The sequence below is a fragment of the Tyto alba genome, unplaced genomic scaffold (genome assembly GCF_018691265.1).
Source record: "Tyto alba isolate M040663 unplaced genomic scaffold, T.alba_DEE_v4.0 Super-Scaffold_42, whole genome shotgun sequence".
In the NCBI taxonomy this organism is placed as follows: Eukaryota; Metazoa; Chordata; class Aves; order Strigiformes; family Tytonidae; genus Tyto; species Tyto alba.
The window spans coordinates 23,193,321-23,213,491 of record NW_024881318.1 but is presented as its reverse complement, the minus strand read 5'-3'; the positions used below and the strand labels follow the sequence as shown (position 1 = coordinate 23,213,491).

Sequence of the window (20,171 nt, the reverse complement as noted above, 5' to 3'; positions counted from 1 at the left end):
GCAAAGCTGAATTCAGGTTGCTAGATTTACAGAGATGGAGTAAATGTTTTTATGTTGTGGTTTGGAAACTGTAATGCAACAGTAATGAAGCAGAGCATCAGAATTCTGAAGTAAACTCAAAACCAGGGTTTGGCAGAATTTGGGATCTAGTACTTTGACTCACATCCATGTTTAAATGAATCTGGTGGGCTGGCCTGAGTGCTGGAGTTTACTTCAACATATCAGTGTCTCCAGCTTCATCTCCTTTGGGATTAGTCCCATGCCAGAATTAAACACATCTAGCATGCCTTCCAACCACTGCAATATCCAACTGAAAATGTAGCAAGCAAAATCAATCCCCAAACTTACCAGTACACCATTACAAGAAGCAAACACTACACAATAAATTAATCTACCCTCACCTCAACAGACATGAGCTGTTATCATCCAGTGGAAAGAGGAGTTAACAGAAACCCTGTCTGGGAACCCTCAGTTAGATCAGGTCGCTATCTCAGCTTGCATGATAGTGAAAACTATACTGACTCCTAAATGAAAATATTTATGAAATAGTAAATCTTTGTTCACACCTCCAATAATGACAATAGAGATGTCAATTTCAGAATGACAAGTCATTCTATGTTGTACAAATAAAAGCTGGAAATGCTTTTTCAGGGTAAAAAGGACCTATTCAAAAAGTTCCACTTCCTGAACATCAGGCTGCTCCTGAAAGCTTGGTAGACCTGGTCTAAGGTGTTACTCCTTTTTTACTGTGCACTCTTCAGCTATTCACTCAACCACACAAACCCCAAACTCCACATGGCTAGTAAGGATTGCTCCAGCATGACTCTTTCAACACTGAATTCTGTAAGGTTCAGCTCACATGTGGAAGACACGAAAACATGCAGGGTTCTTTACAATGTAAATATAATAGGATAGAGTGAGGTTGAGATACTGGAGATTATTCACGTTGACAGTAGTAGGAGGAATGAACTCAGACTGGTTAAACCAAACCTGAGGACAACCATGGGGAAATATTTCTTGGTAGAATTAGCTAGACTATGAATACATTTGATGTGGAAATAATTACTATATTATTTAAAATGTGATTATAGATTTTTCTTAATACTTTAGAATGATGTATGGTTAAATCCTTGTTTGCTCTGGACAGAAGGACAGGTGGTTTTCTATAAATGTCCTGTGACAAAAAGCTGCAACCAGCTGAATCGGGATCCTGTGCATCCGCTCAGTGTTCTATGATATGCAGAGACTCTGTATAGGGCCAGCAGTCTACATGCATTAATAAGGGCAAAATGGTATCAGTTATGGGAAATCTTCTAATTATTACAATGGAAGCTGTCTTTGCATGTCCAATGGAAGAGTAAGTCACTTTATCTCTGACAGTTTATTATCTCCCTCAGAGAAAAAAAAAGCCTGAGTCTGTTTTAAGCGCTGTTCTCTGTGTAGCAGCTCCCTTTAACAAAACTTTCCAACAGTAAAAAGATTCCTGCAGCTGGCAAGAAGAACTTCTACTGAAGCATGTGAATTAAAATCTTGTAAGGAGGTAGAGAGTGTCTGACAGGAATGTATTGCACAACCCAGATACAGTCTAACATTTCTTCACAATAAAAAGTTCTTCTTATCCCTCTTCCTGACTATGTGTGTGGTTTAAATCTGTCTGCCCCTGTAATTAAAGCCACCTGGCTTTTGAATTAGAAATACATTTACTGTAGAAATACATACCTTGCAGACTGGGCCACCAGATCTCCAGTGTGCCTGCAGGACTTACAGGGATCAGAAGCAAAGTAAGCCTGGCTCCTGTCCAGCCGGCAGCACTGTGCAGGCAGCTCTCTCTGAGGGAAGATATTTTCTCATTGGTTTTTTTTCTGAGGAGTCCTAGCTGAGGTAAAAACCATCTAGTCTCCAAAGGACAATGCAGTGTTAATATTTCATTTCTCAAGTCATGACTATGGGGGCTACATGTAATTCCCTAATCATGGAATATCCATCCAGGGCAGGGTTGTGGGTACCAATAATCTAGGAGAACTCAATTTGAAAATTATTTTCTCAGCTGACACATAGTGTTGATTGTCTTGCATGCACATGCCTTTTATTAATGTCAGAGCTAATTTTAGTGCTTTCTGCGACTGAGGTAACTGGCACATAAATGGGGATTTTTTTTTTTTTTTTGAGGTCTTTTTTCTGTTTTCTATGCTTCTGGAAATGAAAGATGAGTCAATTTACTAGCTGAGCCTTAGGATTTACACAAAGGGCAAAGATTTCTGTGGGTAGCAATGAGATTTACCTTACTGTCATGCCACTGGTTTATCTCAGAATAACTATTTTGTCTGCTAGGGAGAGAAAGATAGACTGTATCAAAAAATACTGTCAATATTGCAAAAGTGCTTGCCAGCCACAGTGCTGAGCTGGCAACCCCAGTCCGAAGCATTCTGTATTTATGAGCTTTGCAATCATGTCTTTTTGCAAAATGTACTGCCATCTACTTTCCACAGGGAAAATGGTGTAAGTAGAGAAATTGCAAGTGATGAGGTAATAGGAAGCCTGTCTCAAATGTAAGACAGATCTTAACACTCTCTAGTTAGCTAGAGCCTCCTTCTATCACCAACTCATCTTTTAGATTACTCACCTTCCAGGTCTAAAGCAATACTTTATTACAGGTTTTATTACAGTAGACTAGTATCTTGTCTTTGCTTGGACAGGTAAGGTAAAAATAGGCTATTATTAAACTAATGTTGGCATAAGCAATATGGTATAGTCCAACAGGAAGCACTTCTTGGCCAGGAAAGAGTAGAGCAAAGCTGATCATTGTTGCTGTTTCTTTCTCAAGCTGAAGGACTGATTTACAGTGGGACATTCATCATAACACTTCCAACTTTTCCAGAAACCAACCACAATGTGGTTTGCCTACATAAACGCAAAGGAAAATCAAAGAACGACCTGTAAAAAATGTCAGTAAAGAAAATGAAATGCAGAACAGTCCTGCATTTTGTAATAATGAAATTGCCTCCTTTCCATTTCAATAAAAAAAAAAAATGTCATCATAAATATGCCCTTGGGGGGTGACGAATATGATGTTTTAAAGACAGAAAAACTTTTTCTCTGATGTTATGTGGAACAGATAGAAACGAAGAGCAGAAGAATACTACTACATGATGATAGAACTTTTAGACAAGAATTCTTTTCCAAGCATTGATATCAACCTTACAAACACAATTAAGCTTTGTACTGTTGTTTTGCTGCCAGATATCCCCATTTATGAAATAAACATATCTCTTGATAAAAAAACAACCTCCCATCATCAAAGCCATAATGATACATACATAATAAGCCATTAGTTCTCAGCATAAGCATTACTGAAAATAATATAACTCGAATTGCACTAATGGGAGCAGCAAGCTTGATTCTCTGCTATTTTGGAATTCATATATTTATTTCTTTGTGCACAGTGGATGTGATGTCTATAGAAGAAATTTACCAACTTTTATACGCCCTTTTTGATCACCCTGGTGAAGTGTTAAAGACTATATAAGGAGTAAAATATAGGAAAAGGAAAACAAAGTCTGTTTCTACTAGACACAGTTCATTCATAAGAGATTCTTCATGCTTTAGCCCAATACACATTAGCTTTACCCATAGGATCCAGTAGATTGATCCAACATATACCAATTGCTGTGCTCTTTGGACCAGAATCTTGCTCCATGCTGAGCTGAAGGCTATCACTACAGCATGGGGTGTTGTCTGGTAAACACCACTTTAGCTCCTTTCACACAGAAGCCATTTAGTCAGTAACAGATACAACAGTCTTGACTACTTCAATACACCTCTAGGAAACTGTTCTACAACTATTTTGTTATAGTTTTATCTTGTACAGCCAAGAACACATAGGTATTTTCAAGTACCAACTACAAAGCCACAAAAGCAATTTATATAATTTCATTCCTTCCTCTTGCCTAAGATGTCCTACTACATCCAGTCTGTGTCTCTCCTTGCCTCTGCGTGACAATAGACCGTATGTTTGCTCTGCAATGAGCTATGTTGCAATGCCATGCTGGATGAGCAGCTATTTGGCAAGACAACTCAAGACTCCTTACAAGGCTCATCTTAGATTTGGGGATAGCAAAAAAGAAAAATTTGAAGGACGCAAACATCACAAAATAAGATCAACTCAGGAAAAGAATCTGGTGAAAATGTTGATTTGGTGCTTGAGTTTCTACATTTTTAATAATATTTGATGTGTCATTTATGTAGTGAAATGCATTATATGATCTAACATACTGTCTATTTTAATAGTACTAGACCAAAGTTCATTTTAATCTTATCCAGTGAAATGCCACAGTTAGCCAATTAACCTTTCATTTCCCACTATCTGTTCTTAGTAAAAATGAAATCACCATGAGCAATGTTTAAAAAGAATCAGCATCAGTTTATATCAGTTCTGCTGTTTTCATCTGCAGCAAAACCCTCTCAAAGTTCATATTTACCCTTTAAGTACTGGAAGGCCTCTGCAAGGTCTCCCTGGAGCCTTCTCCAGGTTGAACAGCCCCAACTCTCTCAGCCTGTCCTCACAGGGAGCTGCTCCAGCCCCGATCATCTTCGTGGCTTTCTCTAGACCCACTCAAGCAGGTCCATGTTCTTCTTGTGTTGGGGGCCTCAAAGCTGGACACAGTACTGCAGGGCAGGTCTCACAAGAGCAGAGTAGAGGGGTAGAATCCCCTCCCTCAATCTTCTGGCCACACTTTTCTTGATGCAGCCCAGAATACGGTTGGCTTTCTGAGCTGTGAGCACACGTTGCTGGCTCATAGTCGGTTCTCCTTCCACCAATAACCCCAAGTCCCTCTCTGCAGGGCTGCTCTCAATCCACTCATTGCCCAGCCTGGATTTGGGTTTGGGATTGCCTCAATTCATGTAAGGACCTTGCACTTGGCCCTGTTGAACGTCATGAGGTTTGCATGGGCCCACCTCTCAAGCCTGTCCAGTTCCCTCTGGATAGCATCCCTTCTCTCCAGCATGTCAATTGCACCACACAGCTTGGTGTCATCAGCAAACTTGCTTCAATCCCACTGCCCATGTTGCTGACAAAGATGTTAGAGCATCAGTCCTAACACTGACCCCTGAGGAACACTGCTCATCACTGCTCTCCACTTAGATGTTGAGCCATTGACTGCAATGCTTTGAGTCCTCACCCACCAACTGGTCCATCCATCAAATCCATGTTGCTCCAATTTAGAAACAAGGATGTTGTGTGGGCACAGTGTCAAATGCTTTGCACAAGTCCAGGTAGATGATGTCAGTTGCTCTTCCCTTACCCACCAACGTTATAACCCCACTGTAGAAGACCACCAAATTAATCAGGCATGATTTGCCCTTAGCTGGCAACCATGTTGGCTGTCACCAATCAACTCCTTATTTTCCATGTGCCCTAGCATGGTTTCCAGGAGGATCCACTCCATAATCTTGCCAGGCACAGAGGTGAGACTGACTGGCCTAAGTAAGTTTTATTTTTTTCTAGAAGCCAGAGATCTACAGTGCACCATATTATTACAATTATTTTCATATGGTAACAGATCATCTTTTTCCTTTACAGGTAAAAATTTTCAACAGATGTCCATAGACCAACCCAAAATAAAAAATCTTACTCCTGTACGGAACAGCCTCGCTCCCATACCCAACCACTGTGTTCACAGAAGTAAGTACAGACAAATCTTGGTTACAATATCATACTGTGTGCCTCCATCACTGGCATCTGAGGGCTTGAGAGGGATTTCATGTTATTTTTCACAGCCCTGTGGCATGGCTGAGGTTGGAAAGCACCTTTGGAGATTGTCTAGGCTAACTCATCTGCCCATAGAGAGGTCACCTACAGCAGGATGCTCAAGATCACATCCAGTTAGGTTTTAAATACCTTTAAGGATGGGGATGACACAACTCCTCTGGACAATCTAATCCAGTGTTTGATTACCCTTCAACTAAAAAGTTTCTTATTACTTATTTGTGCACTTCGTCTCTTTCCCTTCATAGGACACCACTGAGAAGAGTCTGGATCCCTCATCATTATTCCCTGCAATCAGGCATTCATAGATATTGCAAGATTCCCTGATCTGCCTTCTCAAGGCTGTACAGTCCCAGCTCTTTCAGTCTCCCCTTTGAGGTTGGATACTCCAATCCCTTAATCATCCCCTTTGCTGGACTTGCTCCGCTATGTCCATGTCTCTTGTACTGGGGGCCCCAGATCTGGACACAGCACTCCAGATAGGTCTCAGCAGTGCTGAGTAGGGGGGATGGATCACCTCCCACAAACTGCTGGCAATGCTTTTCTTAATGTAGCCTCAGATGATGTTGGCTATCTTTGCCACAAGGGCATACTGCTAACGCACATTCAGCTTGTCTATCAAGGCCCCCAATCTCTTTCTGACGAGCTCCTTTTCAGCTGTTTGATGGTCAGCATAAATTGGTGTGGGGAGTTATTCTTCCCCAGGTGTAGGACTTTACATTTCCCTTTGTATGTGTCTTGTCCTTCCATTTCTCCAGCCTGTCAATGTCCCTCTGAATGGCAGCACACACATCTGCTGTATCAGTCACGCCTCCCAGTTTCATTTCATTTGCAAACTTTCAGAAGGTGCACTCTGTCCCGTCGTCCAAGTCACTAATGGAGGCATCCAACAGTGTAAGTCCCAGTATCAACTCCTGGGGTATGCATTAGTGACTAGCCCACCTCCAGCTGGAACTTGTGCTGCGGATCACAACCTTTTTCTCCAATGACTTACATGGAGTTGGCCTAGCAGAATCAATGTACGTCAATACAGAGGAGAGTTTAGTTCTACATTTGTTTTCCAGAGCAGAGGTGACTGGAATTCTCAGACACATGATTTTTCACTCTTGGTTTCACTCCTGATTGCATATGCCTGTATGACTCTGGTAACTTTTCATAGGGGGCAGGACATTATGTAACATGGTGACTTACAGGATGTTAAGAGATGGATGACAACATCCTAATGACTGCATGGCAGAGGAAGGTTGGATGTGTGGGATGAAAGCCGGAATAATGAACGACTCTTCTGCAGACAGCATGAAAATGTCATGACACTGATTTCTGTGTTCTTTTGCTAGCAAAAAAGAGGAAAGAGGATTAGAACAAGATCATCAGGTTTCCAAAAACTTTGTCATTTTCTGAATGTTACATAGATGAAAAGATGTTCTGTCTTAAGCACAGCAGATAGACTAGCTTTTACATAAGGATGGGAATCTTCATTTCTCTCATTCTAAAAGCAACTACTTTGAGTAACTTCAATAACACAGGAGCTAAAATAAAGGGATTGAGAGAGCAGCAGCCTTTTTTTCCTCTGCACTTTCAGCCAGCTCCTAATTCCCGAGGCAGTAAGAAGCAAGGTCCTAAAGAGAGCGGGAAGCCTCACCCTGCTCCCACAGCCCCAGGAGAGTGTCAAGACTTAGTGAGTGTTGCAGGCTCAATCCAGCCAGTGACTGGGGGGTTCTTCACATACAAACGCTAGCCCTACTCCCAGGAGTGTCCTGTCCTCACATTCTTGTGCTCCATTAAGTGCAAATCCTCCAAAGTATTTTGGATGAGGATTTTCAGTTTACTATTTGTAATCCTGCAGATCAGCCAAGTCCTAAAGCATTCACATTTTAGAGATATATTTAAGATTCATTGCCTCTTATGAACTGAGTTTCAGAAGCAATTCTGCAGCTACAACAATATTATTAAAAACGAAACAGCAGAGCTAGCTTTAAAGGGAACATCAGACTGGGTAGGGGAAATACAGAATCCTGCAGTACTGCTGCACTGCAAATAAGAGAGGAAGAAGAAAAGTAGAGATATGTGGAATAGTGAGGTGGCCTTCTCTGTATGCTCAGAGTAAAGAAAATGATCTGCTTTCAAAAGCCCAGCTCCAAGTCTTCTATTTTTAAGATTTCTACTAATGTTCTCTGTGACTTCTAGTTAAAACATAGTTGTAAGCAAAATCCTAAAAAAAAAATATTTCATAATCACTTGTGTTCTCACAGTAATTCATACAAACAGCCAGGAATTTTGTTATAGTCTCATCACAAACACTGTGTTTTACAAATAAGATACAATTATCACAGTTAATAGTCATTATTTCATTAACTAACACACCACATTTATCCAGGTGCCATTACTGCTTGAGCATCAGTTCAAGCCAGTAACAGAAAAATACATTTATTTGCAAAATAGATTACATTTCTTCTTTGTTAACACAAATGACACATTTGATCCTGGAGCTTTCCAAATAACTGTTTTAGAGCCAAGATTTCACTCATCCTCCATCCAGTCCTAAAAATATTACTGTTCTGGACACAGCCTTTATTGAGGCAAATGCCTCCAACAATGAGGTTTGAATATAAACATTTTGGTTTCTCTAATACTTTTGTTACACAAGATGTGTGTTAAAAACATGCAACAAAGCCAGTGGGGGAAAAAAAAAAGCAACCCTGGACCTAGAACAATAAAATAAGCATAAATTAGAAAGAGAACTGAAACTACTCAGAGATTAACAGAAAGAAGAAACATCTCCCAAAAAAGGAAGAGCAATGGAAAAAAAAAAAAAAGGAAGAGATGCTTCAATCTCTAAGCAAAAAACATTTAAAAATACAAGTTATAAAGAGGATAATCGGAATGAAACAGTAGCCTAGGAAAAGAGTACTTGAGTGACTTTAAACCATAGTTTATATTTATATAATATATATTTTATAAAGTCCCACCCTCTAGCTATTTCCAGGGCCAAAGAAGTTCCTCCCATGGCTTCTTGAGTAACCTCGGCACAGACTGGCATCTCTGTTACTCTGCATGCTGCTGCTCCACCCCCAGCACACCCTTTCTATATGATCACACAGCTCTCCCAATAACCCCTGGACAAGAGGCTCACAACTATGACACACAGCTCACACAATACCAGAATAATTTTCCAAACAAATATGGGCATTCTAGAGAACTCTCTGCTGCTCTCACTTCTTCATGTGGCTTAGGTCTGAAGCCATAGTGAGGTTATTACTTGTTGAACAACAATAACAACAAAAGAATATCCATTTCTGCAGGTCATTTAACAGTATTTTCTGGGGATCAGGAGTTGTTTTTGCTATTATTCATCATGATTTGAAATTTATTCTTTCTCAAGTTAACACCAAATAATTCCACAAAGCACCCTTGCTCTCCGCCGAGGGCCACCATGGTCCACTGCTTGCAAAAGGAAGACAGTCTAAGAACCGTTCCTTCTGATACTCTGGGCAATGCCTCCTGAAAGCCTTATTCTTGCCTCTGCAGTTTCTAATAGTAGCCACTCAAGAGTCAGTCTGAGTGGAAAAGGCTCCCTGAATTACTAGCTGTTATTGTATCACTAGCTCTTCAGTAGCAGACTCTGCCATCTGAACGTGAACAATTCCTGGTGCTTTTGCTGTATATAGCTGGATGTATGGCAACCGGCCTTAAGGGTTCTGTGTCTCACAGACCCCAGTGCTGGGTCCAGGCTCATGTCTCAATACATATACTAATACCAGTTATTATATGTATTATTTCAAAGCCATCTATATACCACTACTGAAATCCTTATCAAATATCCTAAACTGAGTATATTATGCAGGACTAGGTGGAAAGCATTGATGTTTGGATGCTATATTTTACTTTTCTGAATGAGCATGGGTTTGTGATGGCTACCTGGTCATAGGCGAGGTTCAAATACACTGCTTTTGCCCTATTATCCAGTATGTAAAGTATTCTGGAGATATTTTATACAGGTGTAAACTTTGAATGCATGAACACATGCCTATGCTCCAAAGAGGGAAACAAATGAGCCTCACAATATGCATTTGGTTTACACATCAAAACTTAAATGAATTCAAAGCATCCTATCATGTGCCAGAAAACAAATAGGCTTATTTACTGCATTTAGCCCTGCCTGATGCACACAAATTTGATATGAACTAAAACAAAGTTCTTTTTTGGTTTGTTTGTTTTCTGTTTTTTGGGTTTTTTTCATGTAAAGGAGAACTATGTGATTTTCTGAACTTCTGAACATGAATGAACCTTGGATCTGGCCCATGAATTACACTACATTGCCAAAGGCCAGACAGTTCTAGTAAACACTGCCTCCTCAGGCCATCACAACTTGAATTGTACTGAAATTAGTATGAGAAGAAAAAAAATTGGCCAATCTTTTAAATCCTCTTTATAATGATTCTGCTTTGCCCCAGATAGATTCCTGGTGAGTCTTAGACGATTACAGCTCCTGATAAATAAGTAACGAATGATGAAATGCATGTATGACATATACATTTCATACATGCAGGAGAGTACAGCAAGGAGAACTTTAGACTGCTTTGCACAACATAGTAAAAAAACACATAGATGGAAAGTTCCTTTAGTGCAAACTATAGACATTAGAGAAGTAACATTTGGTTTCAACAGGACAAATTTCTGACTTATTAATTATATACTACTTAAAGTTACAGACATAGAAGAGCTTGCATGATAAGACTGGTGTGTTTCTGCTTTCCCCAGGCACGGAAGCTGCAGGGCTTCTGCTTGAACTTCTTCAATATATTTCTGACTCATGCACAGTCTGTATCTCTAGATACCTGCAGGACTATTACTCCCCTAGCCAGTTATTCCCCATCTTACATTCGGTCTTTTGGTAGTTTGTGATTTCTTTCTTTGTTTTTATTCCCTAGGTGTAGTGGTTTGCATTTGCCTTTACTGAGTTTCATTATCTGAATTTCTTACCGTTTCTCCAATTTATCAAGGTCATTTTGCATTGCAAACCTGTTCTGCACGAAATTACATCCTGAGTACTTTTTTTTCATCAGGTGTGTGTCCATGTTATAGTAAAAATTAATACCTTGCTTTTTATGAAAATTTGTGACAAAGTTAATAATCTTTTCTTATTAAAACTACATAATTTCTCACTTCCCCTGCATCCACACCACCAGTGTCCCAGTTATTCTTTCTGACATCGCTTGATGAGCAGTGAGAAGGCAGACTTCATAGATGCAAAGAGAACTTATCTGAAGTTCTGAAACTCCAACTATGGGCACGATTTTAGGTACTTAGGATATTTTAGGTTAAGTGACTTGAGATTCCTTAGGTCCTCTTCTCCTGTCTTTTTATTCTACAGTCCGCAAGAAACTCCATCCACTATTCTACCTATGAGTTCCTCAGGTGTGCTGAATGTTTAGTTTGGTTTGGGGATTTTTTTTTTAAGATCAAAATTGACTTGTAATATCCAGCTTATCACAGATGTATTGACTGCAGTCGTTACTCGGCTCATACCAGTTGATTACATACTCTGTTATTTCTAATAAAAATTAATTTGTTTATCCTCCATTAAAATGGTCCAAATCTAGATTAACTTCAGATGTTTCTCTGGAATTACACAGGATTTTCATTGGGTTAAGAGAGAGTACTCTTCTCTATTCCTCATTTCTGTAGAATTTCACTGAACCTGCACCAGGAAAATTTTTGTCAGAGATTATGAAAAGGGAATAAGCAAAGGATCTGCCAGAAAAAATGTAAACATGAACACTCAGGTTTTCTTTGGAGTTGACTAGGAAATGGAATGCTAATGGAAAGATGAGATGGTCACCTTTTGTGCAGAGTGCTTTATAGCAGGATTCTTTCTCCATGTAAAGAACCAGGACACAAGCATGATACCAATCTGCAAACAAGAGGTTGGCTCACAGAATGGTTTTAATACCTGAACACTAGGAAGCTTTTATGGTTAGTTTCAAAGGAGGAAGCCAGCAAAATAGAGAATCCAAATAACCTTCTGGTGGCTGCTATGACTACTAAGATGAAACTCAAACTAGAACATCTCAGAGGAAAACGTTAATAGCCTCTTGTATATTCATCACGGTAGATGCAGATGGAAGGAAATCACAGATGGAATGAGAATGCCACCAAGGAAAAATCAATGTGAAAAATTGCAAGGAAGATTCTCTAGACAAATCAGAGATGGTGTTAACTCCAGTAGGGAACTCTTCATATGGTTAAACTGAAAAACGTGAACTGTTTGTATACAAGAGCTTGTGAATAAAATTAATTAAATTAAAAGAAGCTAATGGAACTCACCACAAATTCCAAGGCAGAGAAAAATAGGTCTACTATTACGGTTTTGCATTCTCCTTTAAAAAAAAAATTGTAAATTAGTTAATGTGTTGCCTGAATGAAGGAGCTTGAGGATTTCAGTTTAGAGAAGATCTAGAACTATATTAACGTTAAAGCACAAACAATGCTGCACTGCTGAGTGTGAGGTGAAGATTAAGAATGATCTAAATCCACAGTTTCTTACAAGACTGCTGACACACACAAGGCATATAACAGCTGTGGCTCTTGAGTTTCAGTGCAGGTCTCTGTGTACTACAGGGTAATGGGCTACTTTTGTGGCATGTGACTTGCAGAGAACGTGTGGATCTATAATCATGATTGACTGTACCTAGTGCAACCCAGACACAGTGTCCCACATTATTCCATTTCATCACCCTAAGATTTTGATCAGAACTTACCCTGGGTAATAGAGCATCTTCGCACAAAGGTTTTGTTAAAAATAATATATTCCTGTGGAACGTTTCTGTTTCAGTCAGCTTGTGGTTTTTGATGAAAAAATGTCTTGTGAAAATCTCTCCAAACAGGCCAAGCCTCCTTCAGATAAAATATAGATTCTATGCTTATCAAAAGTAAACCTTTGAACTTATCAAGCCTTATTAATCACCAAACACTAAGTAAATTGCTTAACACTGGAACCGTATTCTTCAGATGAAGATTAGCCCTGCCAGGCTTTAGTGATCTTTTACTTCTATTTTGATCACATTTTTCAAATACATGTTTGAGTACACAGAACACAAGACAAACAAACAACAGCTCAAAGAAAGTAGCAAACTCAGTTGTAAAAATGCCATGCTTTTCACTTTCTGTTCACTCTTTCTCTCTTTTTCTTTTTCCTCTAGTTCAGCTACCGTCTCAGGGTGCTAAGAAGTTTAAGTCCCTGCCTTTAAATTCCCTGAGAACTGGTGCAGTTATTCTCCCACCAGCCCCAACTTCCAGATCCCAGAAAAGGGGATATTCTCAGAGTCATTTGCTCTATTCTCTCTTGCCTGGTGTATCAGGAGAGCCTCTGAAACCAAGACGTGTCCTACCTGCTATCCCAAGCCAGAAGAAATCTAACCCTGCAGAAGAGCTTGAGAAATCTCTCACCAAACCAAATGCTGAAAATTAACTCATTACACTGGCCTCAATCAGTTGAAATATATCTAAGAGCTTGTAACAAGATAACTGTATGGTAAATTCTCATTAATTTGCACTAATGATGTTCTTGTGAACTGGAGTGTAAATGAACAAAAAACGAAGAAAGCATAGCACATCACAAAAGCTGCACTGTGTATTTATATAGGCATTTTCATTATAGTTTTTATTTATGATGAAATTACTAAATCGGTATTTAATGTGCTGTAAATCTATTTTGTGAATGGAATCCTCATAACATGCAATCTTGTTGCAGCAATGTACTGTTAAGACTTTAATAGAAAACAGGAGCAAAGAGTAAGATTTTCTGCGTGATTTAAAATTTGGAATTAGGGAAACATAAATTGACAGGGATTCCCTGTAGTTTCTAAATTCAAAGGTGCTGATTCTGAAGTTGTGTGCCATCAAAAATATCTTTTTAATATTAAAATTATGAGCTCAAAATAAAAGGCAGTTTTAGCAAACGAGGATTTGGCTCTTTGTTTTTCACATATTTTCTACATTGTAAGTTTGTGAATTTTGTGAATTCAACATGCTAAAAAAGTACAATGAAACACTAGTCCCTGTGGGACAGACAAGGCTACAGCGCACACTATTCAAAACTGTTCATTGCACTGACAGATTTATGTCTCTTTCATTTAATTCTTCATATTCCTCAGTGACAAAAATGCAATTGTGTATTGTTATTTTCATAAAACAAGGAAAGCACGGTACTGAGTTTAGGCATTATTTCATCACTTTGATCACCAAACTGCACAAGGAAATCTAATTAGACTGCTGTTCAGTCAAGAGCCTTGGCAAGTGCCATAAGCCTTTGACTAAACATTTCACAAGACTTTTCTTTCCTAGAGGCCGACTAAGACGCCAAACTGGGCTTGCTTCAAGATTCTTATCTAAATCTTGATGCTATTAATCTGGAGGCTTCCCCACTTCTGATTACAGAGGAGCTGTGGTCATTACTGTGAGGTTTTGGGGAGAGGGGGGATAGTCCCTTTTTGTCACTCCTTCTGTATCGCCATTGCTAGTAAACCAGTCCTCATTTAGCTCTACACCTGCAGCTCATTCAACCAGGACATGGCATTTCTCTTTAGATAAATGCTTTATTAGCTGTACAAACATTTCTTTTGCTGTGTCACAGTAAAAGACAAACCTGACATGAAAGAGAAGATAATCATGTCCCACTAGCTTCAGTGTCCAATCTCCTTGTGGTAATGACTGTAAATAGAAGGATGGCTGGTGGCTATCACAGACAGTCCCAGAAAGAAAAAAGCAGTGCACAACAACAGCTGCTCTGACGCAATACAGGGGAGAGGGAACTTTTACACACAAATAAAAGGATATGTTATTTTTAGACATCTAATTCAAATGTCATGGTATAAAGCTCAAATTCAACAAATTATGTAAGCCTGTAGCTTCTCGCTGAAATACATTATAGCAAAAAGATCATGTGCTTAGGCCTGACAGACAACCTACTCCCTGAGTCTAGATGGAAAAAATACTGCATGTTAAAGGAAAAATCAATTCTGGCATGCTCTTTCTTTCCACCTGATCAGATCTGCCCATTCCAGCCTCACTGAAAAGTCCAGAGTCCTTCCTGCGGTGTAGCAGACTGATATTTCTTCCACAGGGTCACTGTCTGAGCTGCTCTGCTCTCCAGAACCCCATAGCTTCTATGCACTGGAACTCCACCAATTGCAACCTCCAAATTCTCTATTCTGACTCCAGCCCTTTTGTACCACTCCCTGTGACCTCACACAAGAATCAAGTGGTTCATAAGGCAGTTCTCAGGAACATTCAAGCTTCAAGGCAGACTTCAAGCCACTATCAAACAGTACAGAGCAAATGGATCTGGTACAGACTGCACAGAGGAGGAAAGGAAGGAAGGAAAATCTAATTCATACAGCTCTGGCTGGCAGTGAATAACCTCTATGTTAACCTTGAGTGTCAGTGTAGACATTGCAAGAATGAGGTTTGTCTTTGCAGAGTGAGAGCCTGGAGTAACCACTCCAGCAGAGATTAAGTATCTTTAGTTTAACACACTGCTTGGGAATGGGTACAGTGGGCAGAAGGAAGAGAAGACCAAATGGCACAGCGAAGAAATTAGTGAAGTAAAGTCTCTGTAACTCCATCGCCACTCTAGCTCTTTTGAGTGGGTAAGAAAATTGAGCTTTTTGCTATCAGCTAGGATTCCTCAAAAGAGGCAGGTCATGTTCTGCAAGTCTGTTTTTTCTTGAGTAAAATGGGATCCTCATTGCTATTATTGGCTTTAAGAGAGGGGATGAATCTCTCTCATCCCTTGTGTTACTCTGCCTGTCCAGGGACCAGGAGAGTCCTGGGCTGCCTAATGGCAATCATATAAAAGCTATGGTGATGCCCATTTGTTTGCCAGCTGCGGTTCCATGCTGGAGCCAAAGATACAGGAGCAGTCTGTGTTGGCTTCTCATAGAGGCTTGAACGAATTTCAGATGTTTCCAGTATTACAGCAAGAGAGAAAGGGAGATACATTCCCCCATGCCTTAGGCTAGACACTTCCATTCCCAGAAAGGAAGTAATCAGCTTTCTGGTTTTCCTATTCAGCAGTGTTTTGGTAATGCAGCATGGGCAGACAAAGCTGAATAATGAACAATTTTTGATCAAAGATAACACTGTCTTTCAAAGGAAATTTCTTCAAAAATGCAGAATTTCAAGTGCCATCACTTGAAGCCAGAAACACACATTACCACTGCCTCCTCTCTATAAAATTGGTTTGTGTGACAGGAAATATATGCTAGCTGATTTTTTCATATAATTTCCCCCTTTTTTCCTCATCTTTTTCTAGGATGAAATGTTTTTTTCCCTGGGTCTTCAACCCAGGAAATAAACATTTTCAGGAAAGGAATGCAATTATAATTGCCTGTTCAAAGGTAAGCATAGAATGCAGTACTTACCTGAACAGAGACAGTCTTAAATGCATGGCAGTCTGAACTAAGATCCCAGTCACTTTTCTAATGTGTTTCTTCTGCAGACTGTCAACAAAGAAGTAGTTCACAATTTACCAAATATAGACCTTTTTGAAATTAATGCTCATAGAAAGCACTAAAAATTATTCTCAGAAATGTTCCCACCAGGAATTATTCTTATCTTGTGGGTTTGATAGCCCAATTCAACAGTAAATAAATAAGTTAAAATAAGTTGAAGCTTTTCACCTGCAGAGGAGAGCAGACTGCTGACTGCAGCGTACTGCATGAAAAATAACAAATGAACTAATACCTACTTAAGCTACACTGACCTTTTGCTCAGACTTTTCCTGGAAGAAAATGGCAGGAGAGACAATAAAAGGCTAACACTGCTGATTAGCAATTGCCAAGAAATGTCTGGTCAGTAGGTCATGACAGAGATTTTTTTTCCTCTGTCTAGTGATTAAATATCTCTGGCACATTCTTCTGTGGCACTAGATGAGTGCTAACTCATATAGTGTTGCAGTACTCGGGTGTCTTGGGAGTTTGGATTGGCACAGAATGCTAAGAAAATATATATACATAGAGGATACATTTTCTGACCAAGATACAATATACTTCCTCATTGGAACACGCACTACATTCTATATATCATTCTTATGACCAGAATTTGAAAATGTTTTTAAAAACGGTGCAGACTTTATTTCAGTGGACCATTTACTTATACACTGATACTGAATGGAATAAACTCTGCAGGTTAGCATTTGTCCATTATTTCAAACAGAGAAAAGTGTTCATACATAAAACAAAGGATCATCCAGGATGATGGGGATCTTTCAAAGGCTATTCTATTGATGAGCAGAGTATCTGATGAGCAGGCTAATTTTCTTGTATAAATACCTAAAGAGGAAGTTATATCCTCTAAAATTCAGTCCTAAAAAAGCATTTTAAACACCCCTACTACTGCCAAAGGTGGAGATCTCTTTCCCTTCACCCCAAATACACTGCATTCTTCTACCATCACCAAAGAGGATTCTGCACAATGCATATATTTTTCCACTCCAAAACACCAAAAGCATCATAGTTACCATTTCAGAACATAAAAGCATAGCAGCTTTTCAAATAGTTCTAACAGAGCTGTCAGAGTTCATCTGATAATATTGTCCTCATGAGTCATCAGACCTGTTACTCTCCATCTGCATTATAATGATTTAGAAGAAGACAGAAGTATGGAAAGTATACAATATTTGCCTTTGTGTTTTAAAAGTGGACTTTTTCTCTCATTATTTTCTTAGGGTTTTCTTATGTTCCTTAATTTCAGAGAAAGCAAGGATTTTCCTGTGCTGTCTCTATTGGTGGAAAAGCTCAGCATTACAACAGAGGCAGTTTAGACCAGAGGCTGTCAGGTGTCCAGCATCAAAGCCATTCCTAACCACGGGCAGTGAGTAGTACTTGATGTGAAGCAGCTGACACAGAGCCAAGAAATAAACTCCAGGCCTGTCGGGATCCTAAAATCTAACTGTTCCCTCCCTGCCAGACAAGAGTCAAGGGCCTGCCTTCTGCAGCTGCTGCTGAACCTCGTGATGTCTGCACACACCTACATGGTACAGCCTCCTGCAATAACTTTCCATTCCCCATCTCACTGTCTGTGGTGATCCCGGGTACTTGGCATCATGGTGTGACCTCTCACTGCTCTGCAAAAACCGGGAAGAACCTGCAGAATCAAGGGGGTGTTCATACCTGTCCAAGAGGAGTACTTGACTCTATGCACATGTGCCTTCCTGCACCTTTGTGCATGTTTCTGTGCTCAGCATGTGGGATCCCATCCTTTGGAAGAAGGATGTAGTGGAGTTCCTTGTATCACACAGGAACAGACTGAAACTGAATGAACACATCGGTGCACTAAGAAAAGGTTCAGTCCATTGTGCCTCTGTGGGCATCATCTCCACTACAAAAGAGGCCACGGTCATAGCCTTCCCTATCAAGCTTACACTGGGAAGATTAGTTTGGTAAGAGGACAAGTAAGGGGAAGGAGACAGAGAGGCAGATCCACTGTTTACACACAGTGCCACAAACTGCAGCTAGAATTTCACCTCGTCAACTGAGCTGAAAGTAGCTTTGCACATATACTGAAAACTATGAAGGGAGACCTTCCCACTGTGCATGAATCATTGGCTGCACTTAAATGATTGAAAAGAAATGGAACTGTATCTTTCACACACAGTTGAGGGTAAATATCATTCAAGGAAGGAAAAAATATAAAGTCTAACCAGAAAAACTATACTAAACAAACAGTTGTAAAGACTGCATTTTCAGTTTCTAAAATATGCCAATCCTGTCCTGTTTCTGAAGTGACTATTTGCAATAGACTCTTGGAAATAAGGCAAAGATTTATTACTAAGAACAGCTAAACAAAACTGTTAAATGATGACTGAACCCAGAGAGAGGCTCTGCCTCCCATTCTGTCCAACTGCTAGCACCAGATGTACTTTTTTTCTGATCTGGAGGTCTAGAGCTTCTTAAAGGTTCACTCACCCTTCAGCTGTTGAACAAAAGAGACACTCTGTGTAGGGAATTTGTCAGAAATAGGTTGGATGCTTTTGAAAATTCTCATACTTTAAACTCTAAAAATATTTTTTGCACTTTTGGCTTCTCCTGTTATAATGTCTAGTGTTTTTTCCAGAGTTGCCTATGTTGTGATCTTAGAGAGATTTTCCTCCTGTTGCTGATTTGGGCATTTTTTTCAGTATGTCCTAGAAACTACAGACTAAAGCAACTTGAAGTTTGTCATTGTCCCTGTGGTCTTTTTCTCTCAGCTAAACATTTTTAAAACATTTATTTTCCTGTAAATAAATTTGTCATCTTATTTTCATTGTGGGTTCCAAGACATATCTTAGGAAAGCTGCTTCTGATTTGCTGTTGCTTAGGTTTCTTCATGAGACACAAAATCATGCCCGCTAAAAGGGTTCATGATAATTAATATGCATGAAAATTTTTACTCAGAGATGTAGGGACTTTTCAGTGGCATAGGCCATGGGAAGCAATTTGTGCCCTTGCTATCCCTCTACTTCCTTCTGTTCTGTTGGGATTTTTTATGTCTGATGAATTTACATAAGAATTTGGGTTTTTTCATTCTTACATACATGCCTACTGTACATTTAATCAAATGATGCATTTATAGGCACTTTAAAAGCACAACTGAAGCCTCTCCTACGCTGTTCCTGATGCAGAGCTCGTACTACTTAGTTTCAGAAATGCAAAAATCAATGTGTCAGGACTGAGCTATATTACTCCTTTTCTTGGAGTAGTCATTGAGAATTCAGACACCACCTTCTTAACTGGAGTAATTATGAAATGCTAAGTCTCTTGGTTCACAAAGCAAGAGATACTTTTCCAAGTTATTTTTTTACAATGAAAATTTAATTTCACATCAATACTCTCAGATCTATCAAAATAAGTTTTCAATGTTATTTTTGTAAACGTAAGATCAGCACATGTCAGAAAAACGTCAACAACAGACTGTAAAGTTGTGGCAGGAACCAGGGTAAGCTCTTTATCTAAATGGAAAAAAGCAAGCACTAGTTTTTGCACACTTCTGGTACTCTCTGGTAAGGTGGTAAACAGGAAGATAGTCTACTTTCACAGAGGTCTTATTCTCCTCTCATCTTTTATGTGAGAATAGCACCCAGTTACTAAAATCCACAGAGATCCTGTCACAAACTGGAGGATATATTTATATGTTTTAATGAAATTTAGCACTTAACAAAAAGTAATCACTCCATCATTGAAACCTTCCCAGTAGGCTAGTAAATATTATTCCAATGTCACATATGAAGAAACTAAGGCAGAAAAATTAGACACAAAATTTCCAACAGTGGCTTCTGAGAACTGGGGTCAGACAGCTATCTTCTGTGCTCGGGTGTTAACCCTCCAAAATGTGGCTTCTGTTTTCCCTCCTTACAGGAACTTGC

The 20,171-nt window shown here is 39.4% G+C and overlaps 1 protein-coding gene across 4 annotated transcripts in view; it reads left to right on the top strand.

The window, feature by feature from the left end:
* ANKRD55 (ankyrin repeat domain 55) overlaps positions 1 to 13,728 on the top strand; it is a 49,592-nt gene extending 35,864 nt beyond the window's left edge. For 3 of the 4 annotated variants that reach the window (XM_033009069.2, XM_033009067.2, XM_033009071.2), the window contains 2 exons: positions 5,582 to 5,683; positions 12,970 to 13,728. In XM_033009069.2, coding sequence (XP_032864960.1) covers positions 5,582 to 5,683; positions 12,970 to 13,238 — 371 coding nt within the window. In that variant the 3' untranslated portion in view covers positions 13,239 to 13,728. The remainder of the gene's footprint in view (positions 1 to 5,581; positions 5,684 to 12,969) is intronic. The other variant, XM_033009070.2, reaches the window with a different exon arrangement.
* The last annotated feature ends 6,443 nt before the right edge of the window (positions 13,729 to 20,171 follow it).